The 13,602-nt window shown below is 40.6% G+C and overlaps 1 protein-coding gene across 1 annotated transcript in view; it reads left to right on the top strand.

Moving 5' to 3' along the window:
- Nucleotides 1–12,547, top strand: part of LOC141051190 (uncharacterized) — an 86,554-nt gene extending 74,007 nt beyond the window's left edge. The window contains exons 12-17 of the mRNA XM_073548054.1: nucleotides 7,803–7,881; nucleotides 8,009–8,188; nucleotides 8,274–8,397; nucleotides 8,477–8,574; nucleotides 8,772–8,862; nucleotides 10,428–12,547. Coding sequence (XP_073404155.1) covers nucleotides 7,803–7,881; nucleotides 8,009–8,188; nucleotides 8,274–8,397; nucleotides 8,477–8,574; nucleotides 8,772–8,862; nucleotides 10,428–12,034 — 2,179 coding nt within the window. The 3' untranslated portion in view covers nucleotides 12,035–12,547. The remainder of the gene's footprint in view (nucleotides 1–7,802; nucleotides 7,882–8,008; nucleotides 8,189–8,273; nucleotides 8,398–8,476; nucleotides 8,575–8,771; nucleotides 8,863–10,427) is intronic.
- Nucleotides 12,548–13,602: the final 1,055 nt, after the last annotated feature.

The raw sequence follows: 13,602 nt of genomic DNA on the forward strand, positions 1-13,602 counted from the left end.
CACTTTGCAGCATCACCGAGCGCTCTTACATTCCATGAGAGGAAAGTAATATTACCAGCCATAGTTCTTCTTTATTCATGGATTGGAACAATTGTTGGAGAGAGACATTAGTAAACTCCTTTGTGACCCAGAACTCCACAGTGTCTCTGTTCAACATACATTAATAACATATTATATACTGAACCATAAATCTTTTTAAAAAAAAAAAAAAAAACTCCAAATCCCTTTAAACAAGCAAACTGCAAATATTTACGTTTCCATCTGCACCAGTTTATCCTGTAGTCGAACGTAGATTGAACTCACAGAATGTGAGTAATCGGTCCATGGGAGCCTGCAATGACAGGATAACAAAAAGGCTACATGGTTCCACTGACTGTGGGTTAAATATCATGAAATTTGGCTCCAACAAACTATAGGAGATAGTTCCCAATGTCAAAAATCTTAAAATTCAGAAACAACATCGTAAACATATATTTGCTCTTTGCTCAATCAGATTTGTCTAGCAGATTGTATCTTTAGAATAGGTAAGGAGGAATTTTTTTTCCCAAAGCAGGCTTTTTGGGCTTTTTGCCAATAAAGCGTGGAGTAGTAACTCCACCAATAACGTAGCCAGATTTAGGATTTTGAAACTTCAGCATAGCGGACTGCGGCGTGGTCTTTGCTCATTCACGTCAAGCAAGCAAAGTGCATCTTTCAGATGATCAAAGAAGCATAGAGTAGGGAATTTGCAAATTGCGTAACCAACATTTTATGTCCAGAAATTGAGCCCTCCATTTTGAAATGTCGATGAAAAAGTCTGGGAAGAATATTTTCTTGGGCCATTACAGGATATATTTCCTTCATTATGTGCAGCCTTGAGTATAGCATTTCTATCCTGGTAATAGTACAATTTTATTAGGACAGGTCGTGGTGGGGCCCCTGGTGGAAGTGGTTTGGTTGGTACTCTATTAGCTCTCTCCACGGCGTAGTGATGTAAAAAGTAGGCCGCAAATAATATGTATAAAAATCCAGAATAAAAGGGTTAAATGAATAAAATAACCACAAATAAAATCAAGCAGCAGGTATTCTCCAACTCAAAATTGTAGACAAAAACCAAAGGAGTACAAAATACCCATATAGATATCACAATTCAATTTATTATTAATTCTCATAGACATCCATTACAAAATATATTATTAAAAAAGTTATGTGGACAAACTAGCAGAGTGAAGGACACAAAACAAAAGATCCGATTCAGTTACAATAGTATATTGACAGGGACTAATGAGACCATATGGAACATCATAATGCAAGAAATATTATATGTGTATATAGAAATATTACAGCACCATCATGGTATCAGACAATGAAAGTAAAAGTAACACTATGGGTGTAACTAGATGACATAAGACATAATGCCACCCTAATGAAAACCACGTCAGCACCCAAAAGACCTCAAATGGTAAAAGTCCAATACTGAAATGAGTCTCGCCCAAATAAGTCCTCATAAGCGGCCAGACCATACAGCCCCAACAGGCACGACACATGCATGGAGATCCTGTTTGTTGGGCTCTCCATGCCTGTGTCATGCCTGTCACACAGCCGCGACACATGCAAATTCGAAGCCGAATAGCTGATCAGCCGCCGCAACCAGGAAGTCAGGTTCCCTCTGCAGCTTATTTGGTAAGCGCTATATCTTGCCGAATAAGCAGGGACCCAAGCAAATTCGCTCAACATATATATATATATATATATATATATATATATATATATATATATATGACACCAGCTGACGAGACTACTCCCATCGGCGGTTCCTGCTATCACTGTTACAATGAAACAGACGTAGCTTAATGGGAGTAGTAGCCTCTCCTCAACCGTCGCCTGCTGATCTGCGGTGAGTTTTTTTTATCACAGTATCTATGCGGGGTCATGCTGACATCTGACCGTGACCCCGCGGTGTTCTGACGGCAGTAGCGATCTTACCGGTGGTAGCGTTACCACCACATCGGTGTTTCCCACGCTGTTACACAGATGACAGCGTGGGAAACACCATAGGAAGCCCGTAAAAACCCTAACAGAAACTCGGCAAATCCGCAACTATTTTTATACTTGCGTTTTTGCTGCGGATTTGACGGACTTGAATTCAATGGGTGAAAAATCTACACAAAGAATTGAAATGCTGCAGAAAAAAAGCACTTCAAATACTCAAGGACAATTACCTATAATGTGCACTGCACTTCAGGATTCTCATTGAGGTAGCTGGCAAAAGGATTCCATAGCATTTTCACCCATTTCTGTGTGGAAAAAACTCCCCAAAATGCACCAAAAAAGCACCGTGTGCACACAGCCTAAGATGCACTTATGTTTTGGCAAGATTTTTTCTTGTTAAAAAGTACAACTTAAGGCTCATTCAGACATCAGTGATTTTTTTTTTTGTCTGTTTTATCAGTGTTTTTTCTATCAGAGTTTGTTCAGAGTTTCATCAGTTTTTCATAAATGAAAAATAAATTGCAGCAGGTTTCTCAACATTCTTATATCCGATCGGATCCTAGTGCTGTCTGTTTTATTTCATGAACCCATAGACTTGCTTTTACGAGATTGAAATTAGACTCCGGTCGTATCTGGATAATTTTATGTGGATCACTCGGTGAATAAAAATACCCGGACATGTAACAGATCCATAGGCTATCACACTGTAGGTATGAGTTCTGTGGAAAACAAGGATAGAATTCATATGAGATAAACTGATGTCTGATTAAGCTCTTACAGTCAAAACAAATATGGTATGTTCCAGTGCACATGAGATGAGAACATGACATGTCTATACAGTGCTGGAAATGAATTGAATTGGTCAATTAATTTGTCATTGAAGGTTGGCATGATTCTGATTGTTTTTTTTACAAAATAAAAAAATGTATTTAACTCCACCTCCTTGCCTTCTGGTAGAATAGTGTTTTCTCATAGGTGCTGTGGGCTCAGTAAGGGGAAGTGAAGAACTGCTGAGCTTCTTGTTTGGGTGGAGCAGCCCAAACCTGAGCGAGAATTGAGCAGCTACGCGAATCTGCTTGTGCATTTGGAAGCCTAGAGATGCATACGAAAACTAGCTGTAAATGTGGTGTGGCGGAGCTATGCATAGTCAAGTAACAGTTCCAGGTCAAATGCCAGGAGGGTATATCAAGATAAGGGGGATAAGAGAAACGGATAGTTCAGGGTTGGGTACCTGAGGTCAGTGAGCATTAGGCTGTGTGCACACATGCAGATTTTTAGCGTTTTTGCGGCGAAAAAGCTAAAAATCGGCAACCCATTGAATTCAATGGCATTCCGCACATGCTGTGCTAATGCTGCATATTTTTCCGCAGCGGAATCGCATCGCGGAAAAATATGCAGCATGCTCATTCCTTTTGTGGAATCGCGTGGATTCCGCACACATAGCAATGCATTGAGCCGCTTACTTTCCGCATGTGACTATGCCCACCATGCGGAAAATGTGTGGATGGTACCCAGGGTCTGGAGGTGAGGAGACTCTCCTCCAGGCCCTGGGTACCATATCCCTGTTAAGAATTAAAATAAAAAGTCGTGATATTCTCACCTTCCGGCGTCCCCCGCAGCGTTCCCAGGCCTCAGCAATGCTGCTACGTTATCACAGGTCATTGTCGCAAAGCATCACTGGGTACGGGACTTGCCGGGAGCATCGCTGAGGCCTGGGAACACTGCGGGGGCCGCCGGAAGGCGAGAATATCACGATTTTTTAAAATTATTTTTAACATTATATCTTTTACTATTGATCCCGCATAGGCAGCCTCAATAGTAAAAAGTTGGTCACACTTGTCAAACACTTTGTTTGACAGGTTGGTCACAGATGCTACAGATCGCTTGGAAAACGCTAGCATTCTGCAAGCTAATTACACTTGCAAAATGCTACTTTTTAGTGGGAATTCCACATGCGTATTTCCGACGGATTTCCCGTGGCAGGGAGTTGCGGAATTTCCGCGGCAATTCTGCACGTGTGCACATAGCCTCAAGAGCAAAAGGAAGGATTAACGCACATGAATAGTCAAAACAAATTCACTCACAATAATGACAATCAAACACACTCCAGATCCTACAGGGTGGCTTAGCTGTCACTCACAGGGTCCCTAGGCCACAGTGAGTGTTGTTACCATGACAGTTCACCTTTCTATGTCTAGGAGGATTATTATTAAACTGTGTTCCAAATTATTATGCAAAAAGAGTTTAGGAGTGATAAGGTTAGAATATTTTTGTTTGTCATTTAAACTCATTGATGATGATGTGTGTCAGGGCTCTTTATATCACTGAAAGTAATTGCAGATACCTGTGCAAATTAGTTTGACAGGTGTGTCCAAATAAAGGCAAGACTACTTAAGAAGGCTGTTCCACATTATTAAGCAGCCTACACTTTTTGCCAAAGTGGGAAAGAAAAAGGATGTGTCGGCTGCTGAGAAGCAACAAATTGTGGAGTATTTAGGTCAAGGCATGACTACAATCAACATTGCCAAGACACTTCATCGTGATCATCGCACAATCAAGAAGTATGTAGCTGATTCCCAGCACACACGTGTGCGTGCTGATAAGGAAAAATTGAGGACTCTTTCCAACAGGCAATTGCGTCAGGTTAAAAGAGCAGCTACAAAAATGCCTTGTCATAGCAGCAGACAAGTTTTTGAAGCTGCTGGTGCCTCCAACGTCCCTCGAACAACAAGATGCAGGGTCCTTCAGAGGTTTGCAGCTGTGCGTAAGCCATCCTGTCGACCACCTCTATCCACTGCACACAAGCAGAAACGGCTCCAGTGGGCCAAATGATACATGAAGACTGACTTCCAAACTGTTTTGTTCACCGATGAGTGCTGTGCAAAGCTCGATGGTCCAGATGGATGGAGTGGAGGATGGCTGGTTGATGGACACCCCATGAAAACACGGCTAAGGTGCCAACAAAGAGGAGGTGGAGTAATGTTTTGGACTGGAATCATGGGGAGAGAGATTGTCGGCCCCGTTAGGATCCCTGAAGGGGTAAAGATGAACTCCATAATCTATGTGGAGTTTCTAAAACAGCACTTCCTGCCATGGTTCAAGAGGAAGAACCGTGCTTTCCGCAGCAAGATCATTTTCATGCATGGTAATGCACCGTCTCATGCTGCAAATAACACATGTGCATCTCTGGCTGCTATGGGCATAAAAGAGGACAAACTTATGGTGTGGCCACCATCTTCCCCTGACCTCAACCCCATTGAGAACCTCTGGAGCATCATCAAAAGGCGTGTCTATGATGGCGGGAGGCAGTTCACAGCTCTGGGACGGTATTCTGTCCACATGCAAAACAATTGAAGCACAAACCATCCAAAAACTGACAAATTCAATGGGCGAGAGAGTTCAGAAGCTTCTTTCGAACAAGGGGTCCTATATGCAAATGTAACATCACCTAAAATAAAGTTTTGACTTGAAAACTGTTTGATTTCATTTTGTAATAAGCTGATAATGCTTATAATTTCACAATTCACCATTTTTTTTGTTCAAAATAAAAATAAAAAGGTTGAAAACTCTGCTGTGCATAATAATTTGAGAAGAGGTTACATACAAAATACAGATATAAATTGTAGTGAACAAACTAACAATGACAGACTGGTACAGAAAGGAGAGAGCCCTGCCCTTGCGGGCTTACATTCTACAGGATGAGGGAAATAGTAGGTTTGCGAGTTACAGCAGTTCCGTTGGTGGTGAGGTGGCAGCGGGGTCAGTGCAGGTTGTAAGCTGTCGTGAAGAGAGAGGTTTTCAAGTTCCATCTGAAAGTTCTGAATGTGGTGGATAATTGGACTTATTGGGGTACAGAATTCCAGAGGATGGGGGATACTCAAGAGAAGTCTTGGAGGCAATTGGGTGAGGAGCGTATAAATATGGAGGAGAGAAGATCTTTAGAGGTTCAGAGGTTACGTGTTTATATATATGTCGGGAGATTAATTAGGAGATATACGGAGGAGCGGTGCGAGAGTGTTAGCTGGGAGGCCACAGAGGAGGGTATAGCAATATTCAAGGTGGGTGAGGATGAGGGTGTGCACTAACATTTTAGTGGATTCAGGGTTGAGGAAAGGACAGATTCTGGAAATATTTCTGAGTTGGAGGCAGCAGGAGATGGCGTGAGCATGAATGTGCGTTTTGAAGAACAGGGTGGAGTCGAGGGTTACACTAAGGCAGCGAACTTCCGAAACAGGGAAAACGTGATGTCATTAATTGTGATAGATGTATCAAGTGGGTTAAGTGAGATGGAAGAAAGACGACGAGTTTAATTTTTGTCCACATTGAGCTTTAGGAAATATGATGAGGAGTAGGAGGAAATGGCTGATAAACCATCTTAGGCTGAGTTCACACATGACGTTTTTTTCGCGTTTTCGCGGCGGTTTTAAACGCGCTATTTTGCCGAGAAAACGCGAACAATAAGCATCCCATGTAATCCTATGGGTTTCCGCAATGCTGTGCTAATGCTGCGGTTTTTACCACGACGAAATCGCTTCGCGGTGAAAAAACGCAGCATGCTCATTAATTTAGCGGAATCGCGATATCCCGCACCCATAGGATTTCATTGTTCCGCTTATTTCCCGCATGTGGCTGTGCCCACCATGCGAAAAGTTAGCAGAACATTTGCGGATGGTACCGACGGTCCGGAGGAGAGGAGAATGTCCTCTGGGCTGTGGGTACCATATCCCTGTAAAAAATAGAATTAAAATAAAAAATATTGTTATTCTCACCATCTGGCGTCCCGCGCAGCCTTCCCGCCTCTCTCCACGCTCCCAGTCCCAGTAATCCTTTGCGAGAATGACCGCGATGACGTCGAGATCTCGCGGTCATTCGCAATTACGTCGCGGGAGCGCGACGTCTCAAGGTCATTCGCGCAAAGGATTACTGGGACCAGGAGCGTAGAGAGAGGCGGGAAGGCTGTGCGGGATGCCGGAAGATGAGAATAACAATATTTTTTACTATTTTTTTTTTTTTTACTCTTTTACTATTGATGCCGCATAGGCAGCATCAGAAGTAAAAAGTTGGTCACACTTGTCAAACACTATGTTTGACGAGTGTGACCAACCTGTCAATCAGTTCTCCAAGCGATGCTCCAGGTCGCTTGGAAAACGCTAGCATTCTGCAAGCTGATTACGCTTGCAAATCGCTAGTTTTTCTGCGGGAAAATCGTGGGAATTTAAAATGCAATTTTCCCACGGAATGAAATCCGGAATTCTCGCGGTAACTTCCGCGAGAGTTCCGCTACGTGCGAGCGTAGCCTTACACCCAGCTTGTGTGTTGTTCCATGTGTAAACGGGGAGATGTGTGTTAACTCCCTCATGTGTTTCCTTCTGTATTTGATCCCCTTTTGACTTCTCACCTCTACTCCATGCTCCCCTTGCCAATCACCTCCATTCCCGGTTACCCAGTCTGACCTGGCCCATCAACCCTCAAACTCCAACTCTGAGCTAGAGGAATTTTCTGATCTAATTTACCAGGCTTTTGTGTAGATTATAGTGATTTTCTTTGACTGCTGGTTGGCCCTGCTCTCACAATTAGTTCCACCATCACAAAAAAAGAAAATTGTATTAAAACTGAAAATCATTCTTAATTTTCTTCTTTTTTTTTTTTCAAATCTACACATCCCATCTCCGCTTATGTTTCCCCTTATTATCTCCAGTAATTCTATTATTACATAGGATTCTTTATGATGATCCATTGCCTCATCTTCTCCCCATTCAGGTCCCTGCAATATCGGATTCTCTTAGTGGAGGTCTTCTACATAAGAGAATTTTCCTGATTGACACGTGAAGGTTGGAACGGAACAGGGACAAGATGGCGGAGAGAATATTACATCTCACCCTAGAGATCCTCTTTCAGCTTACTGGAGAGGTGAGAGATTCTGATGACGTCACATTACATCATTCTTATCTATGGGAATAACAGATGGAGAACTGGAGAGGTGAGAACTCTGGAAATGTCTGTATCAAGATTTATTAATGTGTCTCTCCATAACCAGGATTACAGAGTAGTGAAGAAGACCTCTAGTGAGCGCTGTCAGGACCCTGTGCTTGAGGGATGGGAAAGAACCCTGAGCCCAATTACAAGGACTACACCTCACCCCCTGATACATGAGGACATTAATGACGAGAAGATCCTAGAACTCACCTACATGATGATTGAGCTGCTGACTGGAGAGGTGACACTGCTGGGAATCCTGGGATATTATTCAGTATCGCTATGAAGGGATCGGGTTGATTGATAACTATCATTGTATGTGTCAGGTTCCTATAAGGTGTCAGGATGTCACCGTCCATTTCTCCATGGAGGAGTGGGAGTATATAGAAGCACACAAAGATCTGTACAAGGACGTCATGATGGAGATTTCCCAGCCCCTCAAATCACCAGGTAATAGACAGGACTAATTATACATGGCCAATAATTATCTTTGTGTAAAGAATTAATTCCCTCTTTGTGTTTCCTCCAGATCTATCCAGTAAGAGGACAACACCAGAGAGATGTTCCAGTCCTCTTTTTCCTCAGGACTGTAAACAAGAAGATCCCAATGTTTCTCCGGATCATCAGGTAAATGGAGAGAAGGTGTCATGAGATCTCCCCTATGATGTATAGATGGCTGTGAAGGTCTTGTGCTCAGTCTTGTTTTATCCACCAGTATTATATGTTTATACTTGTGTAATGAGAACGGTGGAGATGGCAGGATTCGAGATGATCATAGATGTGACTTCTCCATTTGTCTGTGACTTTTACAATATTTGTTTCAGGGTGAAGATCTGACCCATATTAATACTACAGAGACATGTGTGGAGGATGAGGAGTGGTATAAAGTGGAGATTCCTGCAGATGACTACCCAGGTGAGTAGTAACAACTGAATGCAGAGAAGTCACAGATTCTTCTGTCACTGGCTGTAGCACAATAAAGTGGTCACCATTCTGCCGCTAACCCACTGCATGCTCCTCTACATAAAACTGTTCCCTTTACATTGGGGATCATAAGTCCTTCTGTTGGAGTGAGATCTGTTTCAGCCTGAGGTTATAGCCCAGAGAATCTCTCCTAGCCTCTGGAACTAAAAAGCCAATTGACAGCATATGTAGAATATGGTGTCAACTAAAAAATCCCTTAAAAATATTCGGATGGTGAACCTCTATGATGTTTTTGCTGTCCTAGAATTCTTTTATCTTATTGGATGAACCTACATACTCTCTTTTCTGTGCTTAAGAATGTGCATTGAGGGTTTCCGGAAGACCAGGTCCAGTTCTTCAGGCAAAACTTCACTTTTATGACTGAGACAGTGTGATTTTCTGTACAATAACAGCACAATATCCCCTTTATCCTGACTTTTCAGTTTCTGAGAAGAAATAACTAATTGTTTTTATGGGATGAAATCACTTTTGAAGTGTCTTTGCGAGGACTATACTTTAGAAAAGTGCTCTCATAGTATCAAAAAGTACATTGAAGAAGTTGGTGCTTCACAGAACTTTACAAACCTTGGGATGCAACAGTTAAACATTATAATTTTTTTCACTAAAATGTTGTTGTAGTCCCAATTTTTCCATTTTCACACAGAGTAATAGGAATAAATGGACCCCACAAATTATCTTGTAATTTCTCCTGAATCTGACAATATCCTATTGTGTGGGCATATCGCAGGGCTCAGAAGGAAAGGAGCACCATTTGGCTATTTGAAAGCTGCTTTTGCTGGAATAGTTTGTAGACACTACTTGGAGATTATCTATCCTGCCAGAATGGCAAAAAAAAACCCAGAACAGTACAAAACCCCATAAAGTGACCCCAATTTTCATACTCCACAGGGAATTAATCTATAGTAGTAGTGACTATTTTAGCCCCTCAGGTACTTTCTGGAAATTATGGCAATGGATGTTGCAGAGTAAAAATTCCTATTATGGTGTCCATCACATAGTGCCCAGCATGTGCTACTAGACACACACGCGAACCATTCATTTTGTGTGGTTACTGCTACAACAATGCTAAAAATGTGGACGTTAACAGTGTTTGTGTACACTGCAAGGCTAAGAGGCGAAGAGGACATTTGGCTTTGGGAGCGCAGACTTTGCTGGATTGGTTTATGGCAGCCATGTTGCTTTTTTAAGTCTTTTAGCTGTGGAAACCCGAAATCCTCTATTTATCCATTGACATATGATTTATGTACGGTAAGCGCGGGATGATTAGAAGTTTTAATTGGTATCGTTTTGTGCTATACAACAAAAGAACGAACAAAGAGGGTTTAATATCGTGCTCAACTGATTCTTGTTCTGAGGTTTACTATTGTGAACTGTTTGTCTTGGGAAACAACTGAATTTTGCTACATACTGTAACTTGCTGATGCTATGTATATTTTATGTAGAAATATTATGAAAATATAATTTAAGGAAATTTAAAAATATTTTGTATTTTTTAGAAGATTACTGTAACAGAAGATCAGAAGGAAACCTGACATCTTCAATGTTTACGTCAGATGACTTTGATATCACACAAGATATAACTGAAGTGAATGCCATTACTCCAGATATTCCATCATCCCTTCACAGCAAAGACCTATCATTTGATCCTTTTAACCAGTTTCTATATTTTGATTCATCACAGATTATTAAGAGAAATATAAGTCACAAAACAGGCATCAAAACTAAAAGTGCTCTTACAGCTAAAGATCCATTTTCATGTTTCGAATATGGAAAAAGTTTTTCCTTTGAAACGTCTTTTATTACGTATCAAAAAATTCACACAGAGGAGAAAAGATTTTGTTGTTCGGAGTGTGGAAAATATTTTAACCAGAAATCCGGTCTTCTTAGACATGAGAGAATTCACACTGGGGTGAAGCCATATTCATGTTCCGAATGTGAGAAATGTTTTACAGATAAATCAACTTTCGTTAGACACAAGAGAATTCACACAGGGGAGAGACCATATTCATGTTCCGACTGTGGGAAAAGTTTTATAAAGAAATCAAATCTTGTTTCACACCAGAGATTTCACACAGGGGAGAAGCCTTATTCATGTTCTGAATGTGGGAAATGTTTTGCAAATAAATCACATCTTATTGCACATCACAGAATTCACACTGGGGAGAAGCCATATGCATGTTCAGAATGTGGGAAATGTTTTATAGAGAAATCAAGTCTTGTTACACATCTGAAAACTCATGCAAAAGAGAAGCCATTTCCATGTTCAGAATGTGGGAAATGTTTTGTAGATAACCCAAGTCTTTTTAAACACCAGAGAATTCACACAGCGGAAAAGCCATTTTCATGTTCCGAATGTGGGAAATCTTTTGCAAATAAATCATTTCTTGCTCAACACCAGAAATGTCACACAGGGGAGAAGCCTTTTTCATGTTCAGAATGTGGAAAATGTTTTGGAGGTAAATATCATCTTATTAGACATCAGAGAACGCACACAGGGGAGAAGCCATTTTTATGTTCAGTATGTGGAAATTGTTTTGTAGATAAATCAACTCTTGTTAAACACCTGAAAATTCATACAGGAGTGAAACCATATTCATGTTTACAATGTGGGAAATGTTTTTCAGAGAAATCAAATCTTGTTGCTCATCAGAGAACTCACACAGGTGAGAACCTTGTTTCATGTTTAGAATGTGGGAGATGTTTTGCAGATAAACCGCATCTTGTCAGACATCAGAAAATTCACACAGGGGAAAGGCCATATTCATGTTCAGAATGTGGGAAATGTTTTTCAGAGAGATCAAGTCTTGTTAAACATCAGAGACGACACACGGGGGAGAAGCCATATTCCTGTTTAGAATGTGGAAAATGTTTTGTGGATAAATCAGGTCTTAATGTGCACCAGAAAGTTCACGCAGGGGAGAAGCCATTTTCATGTTCAGAATGTGGGAAATGTTTTTCAAAGAAATCACATGTTGTTAGTCATAAAAGGACTCACACAGGGGAGAAACCTTTTTCATGTTCAGAATGTGGGATATGTTTTTCAGATAAATCAAATCTTGTTAGACACCAGAGAAGAACTCACACAGGGGAGAATCTATCTTGATATTCAGAATGTGGAAAATATTTTAACCAGAAATCGCAACTTATTAGTCACCAGAGAACTCACACAGGGAGAAACTATTTTCGTGTTGAGAATGTGGAAAATGTTTTGTTCACAAATGTCATCTTAAATGAGAAGGTGAAAAATGGTTTTGAAAATTATATTTTCTTGACCATCAAAAAGTCGCAAGGAAACCATGTATTTTATTTACAACAGTCAAAGAAAACAGTCAAAGCAAAGGAAAAATATATAAACTAGAAAAGGAAATCGAGGTAGAACTTAGATTTTAATGAAAAATATATGCAGTTATTAATAGACATCTGTTACCTTAAAATAAAAAGCAATATTCCATGTGAATTGAATATTTTCCCATGTTATATATTTGTGCATACTACATAGACACAAGTGTGGCAACCTCCCTAAATAAAAGCAATATAACATTTTTTCTCCACATCTTCTACAGTTGTCTTTAACTTGTCTGTATTACAATAATAAATATGTTCATTTTGCTAGTTACATATATGATTTATTCTTTCTCTGTAGGAACATCTGGTGTGTGTTTTTTTTTTGTTTTTTTTATCTCTTTCCATGATAAGCAATAGTAGCTTTTATCTTCAACATTGGGAACTGCTTTCTTTTTCTATACCCCTATACATATATCATTGGATATTTTAATTAATACCTCAATTTCCACAATAACTTGGCCCACAGTTATTTTCAGTTTAAAGCATAACTAGAACATATGATAGGTGTCACTCAATGTATTCTGACCTTTAGAGCCGTTTGTTATTATACATTTACAAGACTTATGGTGGTAAATGAATCCTATGTATAACGAGCAATTTTTCAAATTTTATAGTCTATAAAGCAAAGTCCCAATATTGTAAACAATTGTTCATTTTCCCTTCACCCATGACCGCACACCTGAGAGAGCGATCCGCCCACCAAGGACAGGAAACCTATTGAAATAAAAGGGTGGTACCTCTGCCTCGCATGAGTTGGTTTCCGGTCCTTGATGAGAACCTTGTGCTGGAATCGGCGGTTTCATAGAACAACCAGCGGAGGCTAGTCAGAGCCGTTAGGTCAACAATTGGCATAAAAGAAGAAAAATCATCTAGGTACCTGGAGGACGTAATGTTCAGAGGGTTGGAGGAGAGGAAAAAGCGCACCTTTCCGGTTAATAGTAAATTCCAGGGGCTCAAATAAAGAATGGAAAGGACTGGTGCCATGCCCTCATTCTCAAAGAGGATATATATCTCTGAGGAAAAGGATTCAGAAATGTTGAATGAAATCCCTAGAATTGATGGATCAGTTTAAGTGTTAAGTGTTAGACTTTAAGGGCAGAATGGACGTCGGATTTATTTTAGACGGCCTCTCTTCATCTTCCACGAAGCCTTTTCAATGATGCCAGGTCAGCACTTCCCTCTTTATCCAGGTCTCGGAGAATGTCTTTCCCAGCTGCTGGGTTTTGAACATTGTAACAGAGGGTTTGAAGACAGACTTTATCCACATGCCATGTCAAACCTTCATATTGACTTGAGGTCACCAAAAGAACAACGAGCCCTGGAAGC

This window comes from Dendrobates tinctorius, unplaced genomic scaffold (assembly GCF_039654945.1).
Source record: "Dendrobates tinctorius isolate UK_male_01 unplaced genomic scaffold, ASM3965494v1 ptg000155l, whole genome shotgun sequence".
NCBI classification, from domain to species: domain Eukaryota; kingdom Metazoa; phylum Chordata; class Amphibia; order Anura; family Dendrobatidae; genus Dendrobates; species Dendrobates tinctorius.